The sequence below is a fragment of the Trachypithecus francoisi genome, unplaced genomic scaffold (assembly GCF_009764315.1).
Source record: "Trachypithecus francoisi isolate TF-2019V2 unplaced genomic scaffold, Tfra_2.0 Lachesis_group3, whole genome shotgun sequence".
Classification (NCBI taxonomy): Eukaryota; Metazoa; Chordata; class Mammalia; order Primates; family Cercopithecidae; genus Trachypithecus; species Trachypithecus francoisi.
In genome coordinates this window covers 105433478-105457978 of record NW_022681468.1, presented here as the reverse complement: position 1 = coordinate 105457978, position 24501 = coordinate 105433478, and the positions used below count along the sequence as shown (strand labels likewise).

At 38.8% G+C, this 24501-nt stretch overlaps 2 protein-coding genes and 1 long non-coding RNA gene across 4 annotated transcripts in view; 1 reads left to right on the top strand and 2 right to left on the bottom strand.

Annotated features, from left to right (window-relative positions):
• The window catches only part of BTBD1 (BTB domain containing 1), a 55780-nt gene that overhangs the window by 12670 nt on the left and 18609 nt on the right, over positions 1 to 24501 (top strand). For both annotated transcript variants that reach the window (XM_033189153.1, XM_033189154.1), the window contains exons 2-4: positions 1365 to 1521; positions 7917 to 8022; positions 16547 to 16744. In XM_033189153.1, coding sequence (XP_033045044.1) covers positions 1365 to 1521; positions 7917 to 8022; positions 16547 to 16744 — 461 coding nt within the window. The remainder of the gene's footprint in view (positions 1 to 1364; positions 1522 to 7916; positions 8023 to 16546; positions 16745 to 24501) is intronic.
• On the bottom strand, positions 712 to 23291 carry LOC117070274. The gene is made up of 3 exons (XR_004431852.1): positions 23280 to 23291; positions 21338 to 21345; positions 712 to 827 (listed from the first exon to the last, which is right to left on the bottom strand). It is a non-coding gene; the product is annotated as an uncharacterized LOC117070274 (long non-coding RNA).
• LOC117070273 (fatty acid-binding protein 5-like) lies at positions 13193 to 13807 on the bottom strand. Its single transcript, XM_033189155.1, has one exon. The coding sequence runs from the start codon at positions 13805 to 13807 to the stop codon at positions 13400 to 13402; it is 408 nt and encodes a 135-aa protein (XP_033045046.1). The 3' UTR covers positions 13193 to 13399.

The following is a 24501-nucleotide window of genomic DNA, read 5'->3' as shown; positions in this document are numbered from 1 at the left end:
TTTGTTTTGTTTTGTTTTTAATTTTATTTTAAGTTCCAGGGTACACGTGCAGGTTTGTTACATAGGTAAACATGTGGCAATGTGGTTTGCTGCACCTATCAACCTATCAACCTGTCACCTGGGCATTAAGCCCAGTATGCATTAGCTATTTATCCTGATGCTCACCCTCCCCCATTTTTCTCAGTTCTATAAAACTGATTTATCTCTCGACCTACCAGTTAGAAGCAGTGAACTAGGAGGAAGGCAACATTGGGCTGCTAGATAATATTTTTAGAGAAAAATTGGACCTAAATACTACAAAGTACATAGCAAGATGGAGTCATTTAATATATTAAGTTGCTTTATTCCTCCCAAGCCCCAGTACTCTAATCTGTGGTCATTATGCTAATTCTGGGATAACGATGGAAGGTTAAAAGATGCCCAGAATAAGAAGGCACTATTATCAGAAATCAATGAATATTTTAACACTTAGAGATGCAATTTTAGCCACCTGCAGATTTACTTAAGTGAACATCTTTTGATGAGGGAAAGGTAAGTGAACCACTGTTGTCCTAAGGAGCAGTGGGGTGCTAGAAAGAACTCTGAGGATGGCTTGGAGACATAGATTTGTCTCATGATTAAGTAATAATATTAATAATCCTCAGGATTAAGTAAGAATAAAATGAGATGTATGTGCAAATGCCCTGTAGATTGCAAAGACTGATGCAGATTTATTTTTATTTTTATTTCAATAGTTTTTTAGGAACAAGTGGTTTTTGATTACATGGATAAGCTCTTTAGTGGTGATTTCTGAAATTTTGGTGCACTTGTCACCTGAGCAGTATACACTGTACCCAGTATGTAGTCTTTTATCCCTCACTCCCCTCCCACCCTTCCCCCCATGAGTCCCCAAAGTCCATTATATCATTCTTATGCCTCTCTGTTGTAATACTGATTTCAGATTATTTTTCAGTTTGCTCATTATGTTTTAAAATATTCTCCCAGCACTTTGGGAGGCTGAGGTGGGAGGATGGCTTGAGCCCAGGAGTTTAAGACCAGTCTGGGCAATATGGTGAAACCTGTCTCTACAAAAAAATAAAAAATTAGCCAGGTGTGGTGGTGCAAACTTGTAGTCCCGGCTGTTTGGGGAGCTGAGGTGGGAGGATGGCTTGAGCCAGAGAGGTTGAAGCTGTAGTGAGCCATGCACTGCAGCCGGGCATCGATCAAGACCCTGTCGATGGATGGATGGATGGATGGATGGATGGATCGATGAAAATATAAAATAGTAAAAATATAAATAAATATTCCTCAGAAATTTAACTTTGATGGATAGCTTATCTAAAACATTACCGATCATCTCTACAAATGTGCCAATTGCTTTCCAGATTTCTATATTCAGATGAAGTTCAAATTGGTCCAGAAACAGTTATGACCACTCTTTATACTGCCAAGAAATATGCAGTCCCAGCTTTGGAAGCACACTGTGTGGAATTTCTCACCAAACATCTTAGGGCAGATAATGCCTTTATGTTACTTACTCAGGTAAGTAAATGTAGCTGAGGTATGTATCATTGTAGTTTTAAAATTTTGAGTAAACTATATATGGGTGTTTAATATTTCCTGGAGAATTCTAGATTATAATTTTAAAGTATATATTATTATTTTTGTAATACAAATTGGGGAAATATATCGGCTCCATAAGATTTTAGAATTGAAAAGTGTATTAGAGGCCATGCACGGTGGTTCACGCCTGTAATTCCAAGACTTTGGGAGGCTGAAGCAGGTAGATCACTTGAGGTCAGGAGTTGAAGACCAGCCTGGCCAGCATGACCCCATCTCTACTAAAAATACAAAAATTATCCCAGCATGGTGACATGGGCTTGTAATCCCAGCTAGCTATTCAAGAGGCTGAGGCAGAAGAATCACTTGAATCAGGGTGGCGGGGTGGACATCCTGGGAGACAGAGCGAGCCTCCATCTCCAAAAAAAGCGTTTTAGAGTTAATACGGTGCTGGATCGTATAAGTGAAGAAGCTGAAGCCATATATATATATATATACACACACACACATATATATATATATATATATAAGTGGGGTGTCGTGATTCAAGGTTAGATAGCTATTTAGGATTGGAGTTGAGATTGATATCCAGTATTGTTTCTGCTTATGATTGAGAGTATGATAGCATGAAATTTTATGAATGTGTTCGTTCTCAAATTTTGCTGGATCTAGAATAAAGATGGAATATTTCAAGTCCTGAAAAGTTCTAAGATTAATGATCTTTGGACCTGTAATCTGGAAACTTGCTGATCCACTCCTGGAGAAGTTAAAGTTTTAGATTTATATGAAATATTCTTTTTCTGACATTTTTAAGTTTTCACTAAGCATGGGATCCATATAGAAAAGTACATAGATTGTGGCTGGGTATGGTGACTCAAGCCTTTAATCCCAGCACTTTGGGAGGCCAAGGTGGGCGGATCACTTGAGGCCAATAGTTCGAGACCACCCTGGCCAACAAGGCAAAACCCAGTCTCTACTGAAAACACAAAAATTAGCCGAGCATGGTGGCGCATGCCTGTAACCCCAGCTACTTGGGAGGCTGAGTTAGGAGAATCATTTGAGCTTGGGAGGTGGAGGTTGCAGTGAGCCGAGACTGCGCCATTGCAGTCCAGCTTGGGTGACAGAGGGAAACCCTGTCTTGAAAAAAGAAAATTACACGTATTCTGAGTGTGTAGTCTAATGAATTTTTACAAACTGAACACAACTGTGGAACCTTTAACCAGTCCTTAACATATAGTATTTAGCATTTGTTATATATGTGTAATCTGAGCTTTATACTTTGTATATAAACAGTTATTTTCTTTTTAGACAATGTTGTAATCCTATGTAAAAATTGTTTTTAAAATTCTAAGGTGATAAAATACCCCATTTGATATTAGTACTGGAAATAATCACTGATGGCCCCTAGCTCAACCCTCTCATTTTACAATTGGGAAAATTAAAACCTGGGGTAATTAACTGCCTTTCCAAACCCTCATAGGCCAGGTAGGGCCATGCCCAGAGCTCTTGTTTCCCAGTTCAGTGTTCATTCTATCATTTAGAAGATGTTTGGTACCAGCCGGGCACAGTGGCTCATGCCTGTAATCCCAGCACTTTGGGAGGCCGAGGTGGGCAGATCACGAGGTCGAGATCAAGACCATCCTGGCCAACAGAGTGAAACCCCATGTCTACTAAAAATATAAAAATTAGCTGGGCGTGATGGCATGTGCCGGTAGTCCCAGCTACTCGGGAGGCTGAGGCAGGAGAATTGCTTGAACCTGGGAGGCAGAGTTTGCAGTGACCTGAGATCACACCACTGCACTCCAGCCTGGCGACAGAGTGAAACTCCGTCTCAAAAAAAAAAAAAAAGAAAATGTTTGGTACCTTTTAAAAACATCTTCTGTCATTAAGTATTTGTAGTTACAGAAGAAAGAACATTCTGATGTCATATCTTCTTGGACGTAATTATAGAACTCCACGTATGCCAGACACCAAATTATCCCCTTTACCTGTCTTTTAGCACTTACTCCTCACTATGATGCTGTGATGATGTAGTTTAATATTATTATCCCTTTTTTTTTTCTTTTTTCTTTCATTTTTGAGGCAGAGTCTCACTCTGTTGCCCAGCCTACAGTGCAGTGGTGCAGTTTGGCTCACTGCAGCCTTCATCTCCCGGGTTCAAGCAATTCTCCTGCCTTGGTCACCCGAGTAGCTGGGATTACAGGGGCACACCACCATGCCTGGCTAATTTTTTATTTTTAGTAGAGACAGGGTTTCACCATGTTGGCCAAGCTGGTCTTGAACTCCTGACCTCAAGTCATCCACGCACGTTGGCCTCCCAAAGTGGTGGGATTACAGGCATGAGCCATCATGCCTCGCCTTATCCCCTTTTTAAAGATGAAAAATGGAAGCTTACAGAAGTTAACATCTTATTACTAGACAGCCGTGGTAAAACTAAGGTCTCACGTAAAATCAACAGTTGTTCAGGTTTAGTGATACTGATAATAGCAGAATGTACTGGGAGATAATTGTATGCCGGGCACCTTTCTCAGGACTTTGTGTACATTAATTCATTTAATCCTCACGATAACTTCATGAGGTGTAGGTTTTCAAAGTAAAGATTTTCTTATTACCACCATTTTTAAGTAAGGAAATTGAGGCACAGAGAGGTGAAGTAACTTGACCAAAGTCATGTAACTGATAAGTGATATCTCTATTTTTTCCTCTTTTGAATCTGTGATGAAAATCTAGTAAATAAGTTGATACTCATGAGATTCTTTATTGTCCAAGCAGTTTTAATGTATGTAGAGACAATCACTTAACTACTTTTATTTTAAAGGTGAGATATAAATTCAGAAACCAATAAACTAAACTTTGGCAGTTAAAATGCAGATTCTGGTTCAGTAGGACCAGAATAGGGCCCCAGAGTACATTTCTAACAGGCATTCAGATGACACCAGTGTTTCTGGAGCACATTTTGAGTAGCAAGGGTTAACAGGTGTCACTATGAGAAAAAAAGAACTTTTCAGTATCTTGTTGGTCTGAGATTCCAATATTACATTACATTTTTCACTGGTGGGGTCATGCAAATTAGCCCATGAATTGTCATGTGAAACTTCTTGTTCCTGCCAAGTGAGTCATTTGAACTGAGCGTGTTCATTTACTTAAGAGGGCCTTTGCAAGCTTCTCTCTAAAACAAAGTGCCAGTATACTGTACCAGCATGATTTATAGAGGGAAAAACACTTTTTATGAAGTGTTATCAGAGATAGTGCCAAAATCAAAGTCAGTTTTAAGAAAATTTATTTTACCCTAAATAGCAGCTATAGATTCCATCGGAAATTTGATACTGCCTGTGTAAGGAGTGATAGACATTTGTTAACCTGAATAAGAAAGCTTTTATAAAAAATTGTTTTTCCTAGAGTGAAAGATAAATTTTTATATAAACACCAACTAAAAATATATTTGAGTTGGCCAATTAAAGTATCTGTTGAGGCTGGGTGCAGTGGCTCATGCTGCAATCCCAACACTTTGGGAGGCCAAGCCAGGCGGATCACGAGGTCAGGAGATCGAGACTATCCTGGCTAACACGGTGAAACCCCGTCTCTATTAAAAATACAAAAAAAATTAGCCGGGCCAGGTGGCGGGTGCCTGTAGTCCCAGCTACTCGGGAGGTGAGGCAGTAGAGTGGCATGAACCCGGGAGGCAGAGCTTGCAGTGAGCCAAATTCGTGCCACTGTACTCCAACCTGGGCGACAGAGCAAGACTCTGTCTCAAAAAAAAAAAAAAAAAAATCTGTTGATATTAGAATTTCACTTTATAAAAATGTATTGCTTCATACTTTGAAAATGTGTAAGTATGATCCTAGACTAGATTGTGTAATAAAAGGAAAAATGTTATTAAAAAACATTGTTGGGCTGGGCGTGGTGGCTCACGCCTGTAATCCCAGCACTTTGGGAGGCCCAGGTGGGCGGATCACCTGAGGTCGGGAGTTCAAGACCAGCCTGACCAACATGGAGAAACCCTGTCTCTACTAAAAATACAAAAAAATTAGCTGGGTGTGGTGGTGCGTGCCTGTAATCCCAGCTACTTGAGAGGCTGAGGCAGGAGAATTGCTTGAACCTGGGAGGCAGAGGTTGCGGTGAGCCGAGATCGTGCCATTGCACTCCAGCCTGGGCAACAAGAGCAAGACTCTGTCTTTAAAAAAAAAAACAACAAAAAACGAAAACAACAAAAAAGAAACGTTGTTGGGGCAAGTGACAAAACTGAAATACAGCCAGTGGATTAGATAAAGATACTGTATTGATGTTAAATTTATCAAAGTTAATTACTGTGATTATGTGAGAGAATATCCTTAATCTTAGGAAATTTAAGAGTAAAAGCCCTCCAAGCCTGGTGGCTCACGCCAAAAATCCAGCACTTTGGGAGGCCGAGATGGGCGGATTGCTTGAGCCCAGAAGTTGGAGACCAGCCTGCGCAACATGGTGAAACCTTGTCTCTATTAAAAAATACAAAAGCCAAGCACAGCGGCCCATGCCTTTAATCCCAGCACTTTGGGCAGGTAGATCGCTTGAGGTCAGGAGTTGGACACCAGCCTGGCCAACATGATGAAACCCCATCTCTACTAAAATTTCAAAGATTAGGTGGGTGTGGTGGCATGCGCCTGTGGTCCCAGCTACTCAGGAGGCTGAGGCAGGCGAATCCCTTAAACCTGGGAGGTGGAGGTTGCAGTAAGCCAAGCTTGTGCCACGGCACTCTGGCCTGGGTGACGGTGAGACCTTGTTGCCAAAAAAGAGAGTAAAGGCCATGACTTATGCAACTTACTCTCAAATAGTTTAGTCTCTCCTCCCAGATAGATGTATATACATATATATGGAAAAAAAAAGTAATAAATGAGGCAAAATGTTAAATAATATTTAAATAGATAAATCTGGATAAAGGGTATATGGGTTTTCTTTGCACTATCTTTACAACTTTTCTGTAAATTTGAAATTCCAAAGTGTTTGTGTGTCTAAACAAAAAAGGTACAGTTAAAAAAAAAAAGGAAATTCCGAATGAAAATTACTTTGAGGGAAAATTGCATGAGATAGATTTAATATTTATTAATACAATTTTTTTCTTTAGTGCTAAAATGTATTTAAAATTTGACAAAGCAAATTATTGTAAACAGGCTCAGTGTATAATCTAGGGAAGTGCATTTTCAAATATATTCGAGTATTCTATACATATTTTATATTATGTGTAAATGTTTTAAATTCAAAATATATATATAAAATTTTAAAAATATATTTAAATTAAAAAAATCTAAAGCCAATGTGTTTAATGTTTTCTTCTCTCCCCCATGAAACACGTAACTGTTTAGATATTTATCAGTTGTTCAGTAGTATCTGAATTATTGGATACTTTAAAATGAATTTTACTTTAAAATTAAATGAAGAGTCATGAAAGGCTGGTCATTGGCATGCTTATCATCATACCTCCTTTTTCAGTGTTTCGGCTTTTTAAAAACCTTGCTTGAATTTGACTTGGACTCCCCCTGCGTATAGACTTTTTTTTTTTTAAATTATAACATACGTATTGATAAAGCACATATTGTAAGCTTGACTTCTAACATCTTAAAGCCAAAATTAGTTCTTCTGAAATTATACAGTACATATTCTTGCTCATTATATATTCTGGCTTTTTTGCTCATCATTAGGTTTGTGTGGTTTGTTTATATTGGTTTGTGTAGTTGTAGATTGTTCATTCTCATTGTTGTATAATATTCCATCATGTGAATTTATGTATTTGTTCTTGTGTTATTAGACCTAATTTTGCTTAGGTTCCCAGAGCTCTCATGCTCTAAAATTCTTGTATCCTATTCTCTCCTCAAAATCAAAACAGGCAATGGAAGAGAAAATCTGATATTTGTACTGTTGTGCTTGACAATTGATATTATAGTTTAGTGAAAAGACTATAAGATTCAAGTCCTAGCTTTGCAACGTATTTAACTAGATGATCTTAGGCAAGTCACTGTACGTCTCCAAACCTCTGAAAATGGGATAATAATGTAAGCCTTATCTAACATAAAGGGTTCATTAAGGATCAGAATAAGTAATGTATAAGAAAATAGGCTGTATACACAAACACACACATATAAGCACACAGAAATAAAAATAACAGGGTTGGTATTGGTAATGTGAATTTGTTCTTATCTCAGCAGGGCATTTGTGTTTTTAGCTTTTCATTTCTGATTGTAGAATGAAAAGTTTTAAGAATATGTAAACATTATCACTGTATTTCAAGTAAATATTTTTACATAATTAGCAGTTATAACTGTTGACAATGTTAACTTCAAATATGTACAGCCTGAAGGTAAAATAACTGTGAAAGTTAAATAACTATCTCTTTGTATGTTTAGGCTCGATTATTTGATGAACCTCAGCTTGCTAGTCTTTGTCTAGATACAATAGACAAAAGCACAATGGATGCAATAAGTGCAGAAGGGTTTACTGATATTGATATAGGTAAGTTCACTATGAAGTAAATTGTTACATTTTAAGTACAGTTAATGCCTTGTCAGCCTTGTTGGAGAAGGAGCTGTTTTTAAATTAGTGGCTTTCCCAAATGATTGAAGTCTCTCTAAGAGTGTTGCTTTCTTTTGTTTTAGGGAAAATATTTCTAAAAGTCTTATCTACCTCATTGCCTGTTAAAAGATTTCAAATCAAATATTCATTGAATGCTCACCATATGCATGGCATTATTCTAGAGTCCACAGGAAATATAAAAAAGAGTAAGAGGCGAGTTGTCTTGTTAAGGAAACGTTTAATTGGAGAATCAAGGAACAAATATTTGAAAATTAAGATTTAAAACGCTTTTAGAAGAGAGGGCATTAATACATGGGTGATGAAATGGTCTGTACAGCAAATGCCCATGACACAAGTTTACCTGTGTGACAAACCTGCACATGTACCCCTGAACTTAAAATAAAAATTAAAAAAAAAAAAAAAACAAGAGAGGGCATATGGTAAAACGTGATTTCTGTCTTTTCTAAATTAGATATGTAGAAAATAATTACTATGCAAATTCAGAAAATAGAGTGATTACTTCAGATCACAGTAGTGTTTGGAAAATTTTGACAGAGGAGGTTCTGATATGAGCCTTAAGGAATGGATAGTACAGTAGGTCCTTGAATAATGTCGTTTCATTATAATGTTGATAAGAAAAACGTGGACTCCTGGCGGAAGGCCACTATCTATAGAGTTTACATCTTCTCCTATATCTTCGTGGTTTTCTCCAGGCACTCTAGTTTCCTCTCACATCCCAAAGATGTGCATGTTAGGTTCTTTGGTATGTCTAAATGGCCTCAGTCTGGACGAGAGTGTATGTGAGTGTGCCCTGTGATGAAATAACGTACTGTGTGGGATTGGTTCCTGCCTGTACCAAGCCACTGGCAGATGTGTTAAAGTAAGAAGTTAAAGCTACAGTCGACCTGGAATAAGTGGATTGGAAAATGATTTATCAAGTCAAAATTTGTAAAGTATATGATAATCATACAAACGTTTGATGATAAATGACATAGTATGAAAGCGCTCGGGAAGCCCACTATGTTACTTGATTTTGAACTGCGTTGTGTGGGAGGTGCTCCTCAAAATTTTCACTTTGTAAACGTTTACTTCTGGATTTAACCCACCGCCGCTATGACCACTGTCACTCACTGATTCACCAAAAATTGGGTAAATGATTATCTTTCTTGTCTTTATTAATCTTTCTTAAATGTATGTATAGCTCACATTTATTTCACTGTTTAATTTAGAAGTGCTTTGAGTATTTAGAAGCTTGGTGGTATTTTTGTGACCAGAAATAAGCCGTAAAAACTTAACTCTTGTTTGTATCAGCTCATCAGAAAGCAACGGCAAAATTGCTTTCGTTAGACATTGTTTCATTTGAAGTCACAGTTTCCAAGAACCCATACATTGAGGACTTACTGTATTTGGATAATGGAGAGGGGAGGGCATTAGGGGCAAGTAGAACCTCAGGTATAAATGTGTAAGAGGAAGGAGGTGCAAGGCAGGTTAAACCCAGGTGATAGAGGACCATCTAATGATAGGCTAACGACGTACATTTTGTCTTGTAGGAGAGTAGAGAGATCTAATCCAGGCCAATGGCTTTAAATACTATCTTTATGATGATAACCCAAAATAGGTATCTTCAATCCCTGTCTTCTTCTTGGCTACAAACTCATATACCCAACTGTCTACTTGACATCCTCATTTGGAGATTTTATAGGCATTTGAAACAGAACAGCTAAAGGAGAACCATTGATTCCCCTCACTGTCTGTTAGGTCTCTTCTGTTCCTTTCAAACTGTTTTCAGTCTTCCTTAGCAACACCACCATGAACCTGATTGCTTGGGCTAAACGCTCCAGTTATTCTTGATTATTCTTTCTCATACCCCACATGTGGTCTTATCAGCAGATGCTCATGGCTCTAGTTTGAATATGTATCCTGAGTCTGACCACTTCTTACCATATCCATGGCTACCATGTAGTCTAAGCCACCATTCTCTTTTACCTGGATAATTGCAGTGGTCTCTTGTCATCTGTCCTTTCATTCAGGCTTGCTCCCATACACTCCATTCTCTACATGGCAGCTAAAATGATCTTTATAAGTAAAAAATCAGGCCATATAACTTCCTTGCTTCCAGTGTCTTCCCATTTCCATTTGCATAAAATTTAAATTCCTTATCAAAGCTCACAGGGCCCTGTGAAATCAGGCCTTGTATTTGTCAGGGTATGTTAGTCTAGGCTGTGGTAAGAAATAGACCCAAAAGTGCAGACTGCCTCAAACACAAAAGAAGTTGATTTCACACTCATATAACAGACCAAGGGAGTATTATAGTCAATAGGTAATTCTGTCTTGTTGTTCTGTCATTCGCTGGAGCCTAGCTATTATCTGTGTTTTGCTGGCAGATGGGAGAAAGTGTGGATAGGGAAAATACCCACGTATTAAAAGCCTTGACCCTGATATAGCACCTACATTTTCACTGTTATTTTATTGGTCTCATTCAGTTGCAAGATCTCACCTAACTTTTAGGGAAGCCAGGAGATGCAGACTAGTCACACCTCATGAAGAAGAGAAAACATCTTTGGTAAATAGCTAGAAGTCACTACCTACATCTGACTTTGTCTCCTACCATTCTCCCCCTAATTCAAGTCCCATATATGCTGGCCAGGATTATTTATATTCCATTCTTTTGTATTTGCTATTCCTTCTGATTAGAATCCTTCTCCCCCTGAATCTTTGCATCTCAGATTAAAGGAGACCTGAGACTTCAGACCTACTTAATTAGATACTGTGTTCCCCTAAGCAATCTCTGTTCCATTACTCTTACTCTGATTTAATTTCCTTGTAATACACATTGCTCTCTGAAAGTCTTATCTAGGTATTTGTCTCTGTGTGTGTATATATATATGTTGATTGTCTGCTTTTCTCTCCTAGATTGTAAACTCCTTGAAGGCAGGGACTTTGTCTTGTGTACAAGTGTATCACTAGCACCAAAGACAGAAGAATATTAGTACATGTTCAGCTGATATTTGTTGATCAGCTGGACTGACTGGTTGTGTCTAGAATAATGCCTTTTCTTCCCATCTTGGCTGGCTTTCACGCAGTCTTAAGATCTTGGCTAAAATAACACTTCCACATGACTTATTTTTTGAGAGCTGATACCCCACCCTCCTCCGTGATGCTTGGTATATTCCTCTGTTCTAACATCCTGTTGTTCGTTTGTATATTGCACAGTACCTTGGGAACAGATAATACACTGCTTATAATATACTGAAGGACAGGGACTAAATCAGATTCTCCCCAGCACCTGCATGTGGTGTCTGTTGAGTTACTGGATATTTGAGAGCCCTAAACACTGCCCAAGTTGTTAATGAAACATTACGTAATCCTAATTTCCTTCCTGTTAGGGGCTGTCAAATGCTTAATTTGTTCTTCAGTCTGTTGTCATTGAAGTTTTACTGCTTGCATCTGGGTAATGTACACCTTATAAATAGCTCTTAAATTATGCATGCTGTTGGAGCCTGCTAATCTTGAAGTATGTGCCTTGTACAGGGTAGAAGCCCAATAAATATTTGGTCATTTGATTTGACTCACAGTTGTTTATATGAAAATTCAGTATTGTGTTACATTTATGAAACAATCTGCTGTTTTTTTCTGATCTTTATTTGGTTCTCAGCTTTAACCTCTTTCTTTAACACATCTGCCAGTAGAAGACTTACGTGTTTGTCTTTCTACCCCATAGACTAGTTTGTTTCAAATGTGCTTGTTAAAAATTGGTAATTAATTAAAAAACATTTTTTATTAATGTTATTATTATTATTATTATTTTGGTAGAGAGGGGGTTTCACCATGTCGCCCAGGTAGGTCTCGAACTCCTGGGCTCAAGCCATCTGCCCGCCTTAGCCCCCCAAAGTGCTGGGATTACAGGTGTGAACTATTATGTCCAGCCCCAGAAATTGGTAATTCAAGAGAAGACTGGGAACTGAAAGAAAGGGCTGGCTTCAGGAGCTTTTTATAGCTGTCTTATATTCTCAGGATGTTTTTTCTTCTCTGGGATTTGAATATGTGTTCTGGAGGAAGAGATACTGTTTCTTACAGCCTTTTGCTAAAGGAAGAAGATAATTTATCATGTTGATAGAACAAAATGAATTTACACCAAGGGTAGTATGATGTACTTTTTTTTAGTAATAAAGTTTATGTATTTATCTCTGCAGAAGTTATTAGCATACCAAGTGGAGACATGTAGGTTCAAAGTCTTCTGGTTTTCCATCAAATGGTTAAATATTGTCATCACTGTATATTCTTAATCCGACAAGTATTGTGGCATATTGATTGCATTTAATTTACTTGTGAAAGGGCTTGCTGGTGCCATAGTTTATACTCATCCGTTTAGCTACCATAAGAGATACTAAAGTTTGATTTTTTTAAAAAAAATTATGTGTAACTAGTTTATTTTTAACATGTTATTAAAGTCTGGGACTTTGATACCTTTGCTAGGATATTACTTATGTTTGATATTAAGCACACATTTGGCTCTTAGCATGTGTAGACCATTGCAGAAAAGTTTTTTTTGTTTGTTTGTTTGTTTTGTTTTTGAGACAGAGTTTTGCTCTTATCACCCAGGCTGGAGTGCAATGGTGTGATCTCAACTCACTGCAGCCTCTGCCTCCTGAGTTCAAGCAATTCTCCTGCCCCAGCATCCCGAGTAGCTGGGATTACACAGGCGCCTGCCTGTAAACCACGCCCAGCTAATTTTTGTATTTTTTGTGGAGATAGGGTTTCATCCTGTTGACCAACCAGGGTGGTCTCAAACTCCTGACCTCAGGTGATCACTCGCCTCGGCCTCCCAAAGTTCTGGGATTATAGGAGTGAGCCACTGTGCCTGCCCCTATTGTAGAAAAGTATTTAAAGAAATGTTTATCTGTTATGTATTTCTGGATAATGTAATCATATTTAATGCTTTAATTGATTTCTGTTGTGTGTAAGTATAGCATACTTATTTTTATTTAAATTTAATATAAAGTATAACTATTAGATATTTCATAGAAGTGCCTATGTTATCTAGGTTCTTTAGAGATTTTCCTATCCATCTAGAACTGTCCTTTTTTAGGAACTGGAGTATTTATTACTATTTTTTTATTAGCACAAACACATTTATTTATTAACCAAAGAGATGATCCTAATTAATCCAACACACTTTGAAATAGCTGCATGTAAAATGTTTGTGATAAAGATAATTGGACACAGTAATGAAAAAAAAACAGTATGGAGATTTGCTCATTGAACTGAGCTTGGTCATTCTCTTAGTTAATTCCTGTCCAAAGTGATGATGGAATTTTTATTCTACTTTTTCATAGATCCTAGTACAGGTGACATTGTTCATGACATAGTCCACCACTAATTTCCTATCTTTCAATTTTCCTGTTATTGTGTTTTCCTTCCCATCACACTCCTGATGCGGAATCAATGCACCATCTGTAAAGTTACAGACAGTCTGAGTTTTTCTGCCATCAGCTGTGGTTTCTTCAAACTTCCTTCCCAGGGTACAAGAAAACTGTGCTGTTTTCAAAGTGCTATCAGTTTTTATGGTGAGGTTTTTGCCATAACAAGTGATGATACAATCTGGCTTGGCCATCGCGCCCATTTTTCGCAAAGCAATTCCCACTCCTAGCTCCTTCATGTATACATCAAAACCTTTGCTGTCCACCAGGCGCCATCTTCCTTCCAGCTGCTGAACTGTGGCCATGGTGGGTGTGGGTGGGCACAGGCAGGCGGGCGTGCAGAGTGGGGTTGAAGTCGACGTGGATAGCGTGCTGTCGAACTGGGGTATTTATTTTGACCCTTTGAGAAATCTAAGACATTTTATTTTACCTACCTGTTAAACAATATATACCGAATATAATTTAGGATTCTCGCGATTATTCATACTAAGTATCAGTTACATTAGTATTGTACAGTAAAACCCTCAGGTCTGTGAAGTGTTTTTTTAAAAAAAAAACTCTATAAGACCCTTGATTGCTATTCTTTTCGAGTGCTTAACGTCTTCTTTTCACAAATTTCCTCTTTTCTCTATCCCTGTTAGATTGCAGTTTATCATTTCATTCTAGCATATTAGCCTCTAAAGCCCCTTTCTCTTCTGAACTTATTGCTTCTGGGCTGCTAGAACTTAAAAGTAACTGAGCTTATTTTAATTTTGCCTATCATAAGAGGAAAAGCGTTCTGAGTGAGGACCTGAGGTACAGACATGACGTTTATACTTGGATGTCAAATAGGAATTTCAAACTTAGTATGTCTAAAATGAAACTTCAGCTCTTTCTCCACCCCAAACCTGCACCTTCTGTGGTCTTTCCCATCTTGGTTGATGCTACCCTCATCCCTCCAGTGCATAAGCTATATATAACTACTCTTGACTCCTCTCTTTAAGTCACACCTCACATCCAATCTGTTAGGAAATCTAATTGAGTCTTCCTTCAGAATATATTCCAAATATGATCAGTTTCATCACTTCTACTCCTACCCCCCCTTGTCCAGGTCACCGTCCCTGACCTGGATCGATGCAAGAGCCTCCAACTGATAAATTGTCTCCACTATGGCCTCTTCTCAACACAGAAGCCAGGGCGATCCTTTCAGAACATAAAATGTGACAACTCAGAACCCTCCAGGCATTCTCCATGTCACTCAGAGTAAAAGCCAAATGATCTACAGGGTGCTGCATGATTGCCCCTGCTCCCCACAGCCTCTGGCCTCCTTGCCTGCTACTCTTCCATCCTGCTCACTCCACTCCACTACGTTGGCCTCCTTACCATTCCTCAGATATGCCAGGCACACTTTCATATGAGAGCCTCTGTACTTTTAGTCCTGGAATACTCTTCCTCTAGGGATCTATTTGGCTTACTCCCCCACTTCCTTCAAGTCTTGGCATAAATGAAGACTGCTTAAACCACCTTATTTTATTTTATTATTTTTTGGCACAGTCTCTCTCTGTTGCTTGGGCTGAAGTACAGTGGCATGATCATGGCTCACTACAGCCTCAACCTCCCGGGCTCAAGTGACCCTGCTTCCTCAGCTTCCTGAGTAGCTGACACTACAGTTGCATGCCACCATGCCTGGCTAATTTTTAAAAACTTTTTTGTAGAGATGAGGTCTCACTATATTACTCAGGCTGGCCTGAAACTCCTGGACTCAAGCCATGCTCCTGTCTCAGCCTCCCAAAGTGCTGGGACGGCAGGCATGAGTCACCATGCCTGGTCCCTTCCTATTTTAAACTGCATTTCTGATTCTCCTTAACCTGATATATTTATCCACGTATATTATCTAAGATACTCTAATTTACTTGTGTTTATTTAATGTGTTTCTTCTCATTAGAAGGTAAGCTCCATGAGGGCAGGAATTTTTAACTTTTTGTTCAGTGACATATCAGTGCCAGCTGGGCGCAGTGGCTCACGCCTGTAATCCCAGCACTTTGGAAGGCTGAGGCAGGCAGATCGCTTCAGGTCGGAAGTTCGAGACCAGGCTGGCCAACATAGTGAAACCCTGTCTCTACTAAAAATACAAAAATTAGCCAGCTATGGTGGCCCATGCCAGTAATCCAAGCTATTCAGGAGGCTGAGGCAGGAGAATTGCTTGAACCTAAGAGGCAGAGGTTGCATTGAGCCGACACTGTGCCTCTGCACTCCAGCCTGAGCAACAGAATGAGACTGTCTATCCCTCCCCCCGCAAAAAAAAAAAAGATATATCAGTGCCAAATAGTACCTGGCACATAGTGAGTGCTTAATAATAAGTATTTACTGAATGAATGAATGAATTATAATCTGTAGACTTTAAGAATTTATGTAATTAACTTGGAACCTTTTTCTGTGGCTTGTTAATCTTATTCTGGATAGTTGAGTTTACTTGATAAATGGCATAAATATATAAGGAGAGTACTATATCTAATATTGCATGTATGGTAAGTAATAAATTGATTTTTTTGTTTGTTTGTTTGTTTGTTTTTTTTGAGACGGAGTCTCGCTCTGTCGCCCAGGCTGGAGTGCAGTGGCTGGATCTCAGCTCACTGCAAGCTCCGCCTCCCGGGTTCCCGCCATTCTCCTGCCTCAGCCTCCCGAGTAGCTGGGACTACAGGTGCCCGCCACCTCGCCCGGCTAGTTTTTTGTATTTTTTAGTAGAGACGGGGTTTCACCGTGTTAGCCAGGATGGTCTCGATCTCCTGACCTCGTGATCCGCCCGTCTCGGCCTCCCAAAGTGCTGGGATTACAGGCTTGAGCCACCGCGCCCAGCCAATTGATTGTTAAACTAATTTTTGTGGAACACTTTTGAGTTTAAGTCCATTAATTATTTGTATTGTAAAGTTTAAAGTCTGTAGTTTTAAGTGTCTAACCTATTTTTTGTTGAGATCTGAAAACTTAATATAACTATGTCTGTTGGTATTGCTTGGTTAGAGAGCTAAAGTATTTCTAATTGGGTTTATTTTGTATTTTGCCTGTAGATACACTCTGTGCAGTTCTAGAGAGAGACACACTCAGTATTCGAGAAAGTCGACTTTTTGGAGCTGTTGTACGCTGGGCAGAAGCAGAATGTCAGAGACAACAATTACCTGTGACTTTTGGGAATAAACAAAAAGTTCTAGGAAAAGCACTTTCCTTAATCCGGTTCCCACTGATGACAATTGAGGAATTTGCAGCAGGTAAGGGTATAAATTCACCAAAATCTATTTGAAACTGTTTTAATAGTCTGTCAGGACTGGGCATGGTGGCTCACGCCTGTAATCCCAGCACTTTGGGAGGCCGAGGCAGGTGGATCACTTGAGGTCAGGCATTCGACACCAGCCTGGCCAACATGGTAAAACCCCGTCTCTACTAAAAATACAAAAAAATTAGGCATGGTGGCGGGCGCCTGTAATCCCAGCTACTCGGGAGGCTGAGGCAGGAGAATCGCTTGAACCCAGGAGACGGAGGTTGCAGTGAGCCGAGATCATGCCATTGCATTTCAGCCTGGGCGACAGAATGAGACTCCATCTCAAAAAAAAAAAAAAAAAAAAGTTTATCAGTCTCCCTGTGCCAGAGAGGAAAAGAAGCTGTTATTTATTCAGTACTAATCACATGACAAACATATATGCAAATGTATGATTTCATTTAAGCCTTTCAAAATTATATTATCCATATTGTGTAGGTTAGAGAAGTGAAGTTGGGAGAGGTTGAGTGCCTTGCCCCAAATTATGACAGATCTTTATGACTTTTTTTTTTTTTTTTGGAGACAGTCTCCTTCTGTTGCCCAGGCTAGAGTACCATGGCACAAACACATTTCACTAAAGCCTCCACCTCCCAGGCTCAATCAGTCCTACCACCTCAGCCTCCCAAATAGTAGGGACTATAGGTGTACACTACCATGCTCAGTTAATTTTTAAATTTTTTTTGTAGAGACAGGATCTCACCATCCTGTCTGGGCTGGTCTTGAACTCCTGGGCTCAAGCCTTCCAAAGTGCTGGGATTACAGGTGTGAGCCACCACACCCAGCCCCTGTTTGACTCTTAAGGTTGATGCTTCTGGTTAAAATCAGATCTGTTTTGAGTCTCCATGACCACTTATGACCTGTTTTCATTACCCATATCATAATTGACTATTATCTGCCTTTAAATCATGGCCAGGTTGATTCAAAAGAAAGAAAAGTCTCGTGATTTATTTTTTATTTTTTATTTTTTTTGAGACAGAGTCTCCCTCTGTTGCTCAGGCTGGAGTTCAGTGGTGCGATTTCAGCTCACTGCAGTGTCCACTTCCCGGGTTCAAACGATTGTCCCACCTCAGCCTCCTGAGTAACTGGGATTACAGGTGTGCACCACCACAAGCTGGCTAATTTTTGTATTTTTAGTAGAGACAGGGTTTCATCATATTTGTCAGGCTGGTCTCGAACTCCTGACCTCAGGTGATCTGCCCACCTCGGGCTCCCAAAGTGCTGGAATTATAGGCATGAGCCACTGCGCCTAACCCTTAATTTTTTAAAAAATAATTTCAGCTTTTATTTTAGATTCGGGGGTAACGTACAGATTTGTTTCATGGGTATATTATGTGATGATGAAGTTTGAGGTACAATTGATAGCATCACTTAGGCAGTGAGCATAGTATCCAGTAGTTAGTTTTTCAACTCTTTTCCCACTTCTGTCCCTTCCTCTTTCCCCCTTTTTAACAGTGCTCAGTGGCATTGTTTCCATCTTTATGTCCATTTGTATCCAATGTTTAGCTTCCACAAGTGAGAACATATGGTATTTGGTTTTCTGTTTCTGCATTAACTCACTTAGAGTAATGGCCTCTAGCTGCATCCATGTTGCTGCAAAAGGCATGATTTTGTTCTTTTTTATGGCTGTGTAGTATTCTGTGGTGTGTGTGTGTCCATGGGTGTGTATGTATGTATCACATTCTCTTTACCCAGTCTACCATTGATGGACACCTAGGTTGAGTCAATGTCTTTGCTATTATGAGTAGTGCTGTGATGAACATATGAGTGCATGTGTCTTTTGGTGGAACAATTTATTTTCTTTTGGATATATAACCAGTAATGGGATTGCTGTGTTGACTGGTAGTTCTGTGCGTTTTTCTTTTTTTCTTTTTTCTTTTTTTTTTTGAGACAGAGCCTCACTCCAGGCTGGAGTGCAGTGGTACAATGTCAGTTCACTGCAACTTCCACCTCCTAGGTTCAAGCAGTTCTCCCACCTCAACCTCCCAGGTAACTGGGACTGCAGACGCCCACCGCTACACTCAGCTACTTTTTGTATTTTTTGGTAGAGACAGGGTTTCGCCATGTTGGGCAAGCTGGTCTTGAACTCTTGACCTGAAGTGATCCACCTGCCTTAGCCTCCCAAAGTGCTGGGATTACAGACATGACCCACTGTGCCCGACCTTGGTAGTTCTGAGTTCTTTGAGAAATCTCCAGACTGCTTCCCACAATGGCTAAACTTGTCTATATTCCCACCATCAGTGACTAAGAATTACCTTTTCTCTGTAGCCTCGCCAGCAACTGGTTTTTTAAATTTATTTATTTTAATAGGCATTCTGAGGAGTGAGGAGTGTGAGATGGTATCTCGTTGTGGTTTTGATTTGCATTTCTCTGATGATTAGTGATGTTGAGCATTTTTTTCATGTTTGTTGGCTGCTTGTATGTCTTCTTTTGAGAAATGTCTTCATATTTTTTGGCCCACTTTAAGAGGTTTTTTTTTCTTATTGAATTGTTAAAATTCCCTATAGCTCCTGGATATCTGACCTTTGTCAAACACATAGTTTGTGAATATTTTCTCCCATTCTATAGGTTGTCCATTTGTTGGGTTGATAGTTTCTTTAACTGTGCAGAAGCTTTAATTAGGAAGTTTAATTATGTCTTACTCGTCAGTTTTTGTTTTTGTTGCAATTGCTTTTGAGGACTTTGTCATAAATTATCTCCCAAGGTCAGTGTCCAGAGTGGTGTTTCCTAGGTTTTCTTCTAGGATTCTTACAGTTTGAAATCTTACTTTAAATCTTTAATCCATCTTGAGTTAATTTTTGTGTATGGTGAAAGGTGGGGGTCCAGTTTCATTCTTCAGCATATGGCTAGCCAACTATCCCAGTACCATTTATTGAATAGAGGGATCTTCCCCCATTGCTTATTTTTGTCAGCTTTGTCAAAGATCAGGTGGCTGTAGGTCTGCAGCTTTATTTCTGGGTTCTCTTTTCTGTTCCTTTGGTGTATGTGTCTGTTTTTGTACCAATACCATGCTGTTTTGGTTACTGTAGCCTTATAGTATAGTTTGAAACCCAATGGTAATGTGATGCCTCCGGTTTTGTTCTTTCTGCTTAGGATTGCTTTGGCTATTCAGGCTTTTTTGTTGTTGTTGTTCCATGTGAATTTTAGAATATTTTTCTAGTTCTGTGAAAAATGATGTTGGTAGTTTGATAGAAATAGCATTAAATCTGTAGATTGCTTTGGGCAATACAGTCATTTGAATGATATTGAGTCTTCCAATCCATGAGCATAGAACATTTTTCCATTTGTTTGTGTCGTCTGTGATTTCCTCCAGCAGTGTTTTATAGTTCTCCTTGTAGAGATCTTTTACTTAGTAAAAATACATCTAACCAGGATGTATGGATGTAAAAATACCTGATAGAAATACATCTTAGAAATACATCTTAGTTAGATGTATTTCTAGGTATTTTATTATTTGTGTGGACATGGTAAATGGAATTGTATTCATAATTTGGCTCTCAGTTTGAACGTTATTGGTGTATAGAAATGATGCTGACTTTTGTACATTAATTTTATATTCTGAGGCTTTACTGAAGTTCTTTATCAGTTCCAGGAGCCTTTGGTGGAACTTTTTTTTTTTTTTTTTTTTTTTTTTGTTGTTGAGATGGAGTTTTGCTGTTTGTTGCCTAGGCTGGAGTGCAGTGGCGTGATCTCAGCTCACTGCAACCTCTGCCTTCCAAGTTCAAGAGATTCTTCTACCTCAGCCTCCAGCTGGGGTTACAGGTGCTTGCCACCACCCCCAGCTACTTTTTGTATTTTTAGTAGAGACGGGTTTTCACCATGTTGGCCAGGCTGGTCTCAAAACTCCTGACCTCAGGTGATCCACTCTGCCTCAGTCTCCCAAAGCACTGGGATTACAGGCATGAACCACCACACCCAGCCTGATGAAATCTTTAAGAGTTTTCTAGGTATAGAAGCATATTATCTGTGAAGAGAGATAGTTTTGACTTCTTTTCTTATTTGGGTGCATTTTATTTCTTTTTCTTTCCTGATTGCTCTAGTTGGGACTACCAGTACTATGTTGAATAGGAGTGGTGAGAGTGAGCATCCTTGTCTTTTTCTAATTCTCAAGGGGAATGCCTCTAGCTTTTGCCCATTCAGCATGATGTTGGTTGTGGATTTGTCATAGATGGTTCTTGTTATTTTGGGGATATTCATTTGATGCCTAGTTTGTTGAGGGCTTTTATCATGAAGAGATGCTGGATTTTATAGAAAGCTTTTTCCATGTCTATTGAGACAATCATATGGTTTTTATTTTTAACACTATTTCATGATTGTTGTGAATTGTATTACTTTTTATTTTTCGATTTTATTTTAGTTTTACAGTGAAGTCTTGCTATGTTGCTCAGGCTGGCCATGAGCTTCTGGGCTTAAGTGCTTCTTCCACCTTAGCCTCTTAGCCAGTGTGCCTGGCTGAATTATATTTCATTACGCTTATTGGCCTTTTTATTTTCCTTTACATTATTCATGTCTTTTGTTGTTCTGTTGGTGTGTTCAAATTTTTTTTTACCGGTTTATCTTACATTGATTCTTTGTATATTATATATTCCAGTTTTTCTTTCTGACTTATACTTGTTCCAATTTTCTCCAAGATTGTTTTTGTTTTTGCTGATAAGAATCAGTGTTTGGGTTTTTTTTTAAACAAACTTTTGAAATTAAAGTTTAACATCCATATAGTAAAATGAACAAATAAAGTGAACATACTCATTTAACTAATTTATCCTACTGTACTAGTACCCCAGAAGCCTTTGTCATGACCCTTTAAGTCACTAATTTCCCTCTGAAAGGTGACTACTTTCTGTCTTCTATAAATTAGTTGTGTCCATACTTAAACTTTATATAAAGGAAATTATATATACGGTGTATATTCTTTTATGTGTGGCTTCTTTCTCTTAACATGCCTGTTAGATTCCTCCATGTGGTTGAGTGTGGCAGTAGCTCATTCTTTTTCATTGCTTTGTAATATTCTGTTATATGACTGTGCCATGATTTATTTATCCATTTTACTGTTGTTGGATATATGGATTGTTTCTGTTTGGGGGCCATTGAGGCCATTCTTGTACATGTGATTTGGTATGCATATGTAAACGTTTCTGTTGGATATAGATGAGTGGAATTGCTAAGTCATGGAGTGTGCATATGGTCAGCATTAGTAGATCCTGCCATCCTGCCAAACAGTCCCTTAAAGTGGTTGTAACACTTTACACTCATCAACAAAGTGAAGAGACATAAGAGTTCGTTCTGGTTGCCCATATCCTCTCCAGTACTTGGTATTGTCAATTTTTGTAGTTTTAGCCATTTGTGTGGGTGTGAGGACGTATTTCATTGTGGTTTTAAGTTTCATGTCACAGATGATTAATGATGTTGAATATGCCAATAGTTTTTTTTTTTTTTTTTTTTGAGACGGAGTCTTGCTCCGTCACCCAGGCTGGAGTGCAGTGGCGTGATCTCGGCTCACTGCAAGCTCCGCCTCCTGGGTTTACACCATTCTCCTGCCTCAGCCTCCCGAATAGCTGGGACTACAGGCGCCCGCCACCTCGCCCAGCTAGTTTTTTGTATTTTTAGTAGAGATGGGGTTTCACCGTATTAGCCAGGATGGTCTCGATCTCCTGACCTCGTGATCCACCCGTCTCGGCCTCCCAAAGTGCTGGGATTACAGGCTTGAGCCACCGCACCCAGCCACCAATAGTTTTTTAATCCAGTCTGACAGACTTTGTCTTTTATCTGAACTGTTTGGTTCACTTGCATTTAATGTAAATTTGTGCAATGGATATATTTGGGTTTATGTTTACCATCTTGCAATTTGTTTTCACAAATTGTCACATCTGTTTTTTGTTTCTTTTTTTTCCTTTCTTGCTTTCTTTTAGAGGAACCAAGTTATTTTTTTTATTATTTTATTTTTTTATTTTTTATTTTCTTTAGGTAATGATAACAGTTTCCCCCCTTATTCTGTGAATATAGTGAACTACATTAATTGAGTTTCCAATTTAAACCTATTTTGGATTCCTTACGTAAATCAGACTTGGTTGTTATGCATTATCCTTTTTATATATTACTGGATTTAATTTGCTGAATTTTTAAAGTATTTTTATGACTACTGAATGAGAGAAATTAGTCTCTCTATATATTGTTTCTTGCAATGAAATTGTCAAAATTATCTTCATACAAAAGTTAGAAATACTTCCTTTTTTTCCCCCCAGTGTTTAAGAGTTTATATTATTAATTTTCTCCGGGAACCAACTTCTGGCTTTATTAATTTTCTGTATTATAGTATGTTTTCCATTTCATTACTTTCTGCCTTTTTCTTTATTACTTTCTTCCTTTCCTTTCTTTGCTTTTAATTTGCTGGAGTTATTTTATTAGTCTTTGTGACTTTTTGACATACTTTTAGAAGGTCAACCTATATTCTTTTTGAATGCATATATTTAAGTCTGTATTTTTCCTCCCAGCACCCTTCCCCCTCCAGTTTTTGATATGTGTATTTTCATTATCATTTGATTAAAAATTTTTAATTTTTGCTTTTTTTTTTTTGACTCATAGATTGTAGATAATTTCCAAATATTTGGGATTTCTTCTTATCTTGCTCTTGATGATTTCTGGCTTAATTCCAGTGTAGTCAGAAAATATATTCTGTATCATTTCAGCCCTTTGAAATTTGTTGATATCTGCTTTGGCCCAGCATATGGTAGTTTTATTTATTTTTATTATTTTATTTTATTTATTTTTGAGACAGTGTCTCGCTCTGTCACCTGGGCTGAAGTATAGTGGCACGATCTCGGCTCACTGTAACCTCCGCCTCCTGGGGTCCAGCGATTCTCCTGCCTCAGCCTCCCGGGTAGCTGGGATGACAGGCACGTGCTGCCATGCCCTGCTAATTTTTATATTTTTAGTAGCAACGGGGGTTTCACCGTGTTTGGCCAGGCTGGTCTCGAACTCGTGACCTCAGGTGATCCACCCACCACAGCCTCCCAAAATGCTAGGATTACAGGCATGAGCCACCTCACCTGGCCCATACGGTAGTTTTAATAAGTATTCATGTATACTTGAGAAAAGTGTATTCTTATTTGTTATATGCAGAAAAACCTGAATAGTCCTGTATCTGTGCAACAAATTGAATACTGTATTTATGAAAGGAATATATAGTAATAATCTTCAAATTTTCTATATATCTGTCTATTGATTTGCTTTTTGTTTGTCCTATCAGTTACTAAAAGAAGTAGATTTAAATCTCAGGGTATGCTTGAGAATGTGTTTCCTTTGATTCCGTCAGTTTTCTTCTTTATTTTGGGACTGTATCATTAGGTACATTCAAATTTAGGATTTTTTTTTTTTTTTTTTTTTTTTGAGATGGAGTCTCGCTCTGTCGCCCAGGCTGTACTGCAGTGGCCGGATCTCAGCTCACTGCAAGCTCCGCCTCCCGGGTTTACGCCATTCTCCTGCCTCAGCCTCCTGAGTAGCTGGGACTACAGGCGCCTGCCACCTCGCCCGGCTAGTTTTTTGTATTTTTTAGTAGAGACTGGGTTTCACCGTGTTAGCCAGGATGGTCTCGATCTCCTGACCTTGTGATCTGCCCATCTCGGCCTCCCAAAGTGCTGAGATTACAGGCTTGAGCCACCGCGCCCGGCCAGGATTTTTTTTTTTATTGAATTTGCTTCTTTATCTTTACAATCTGTC

What these genes read in the sequence shown, in the direction of transcription:
- LOC117070273 (XM_033189155.1), bottom strand. Translation starts at nt 13,807, where the DNA reads ATGGCCACAGTTCAGCAGCTGGAAGGAAGATGGCGCCTGGTGGACAGC.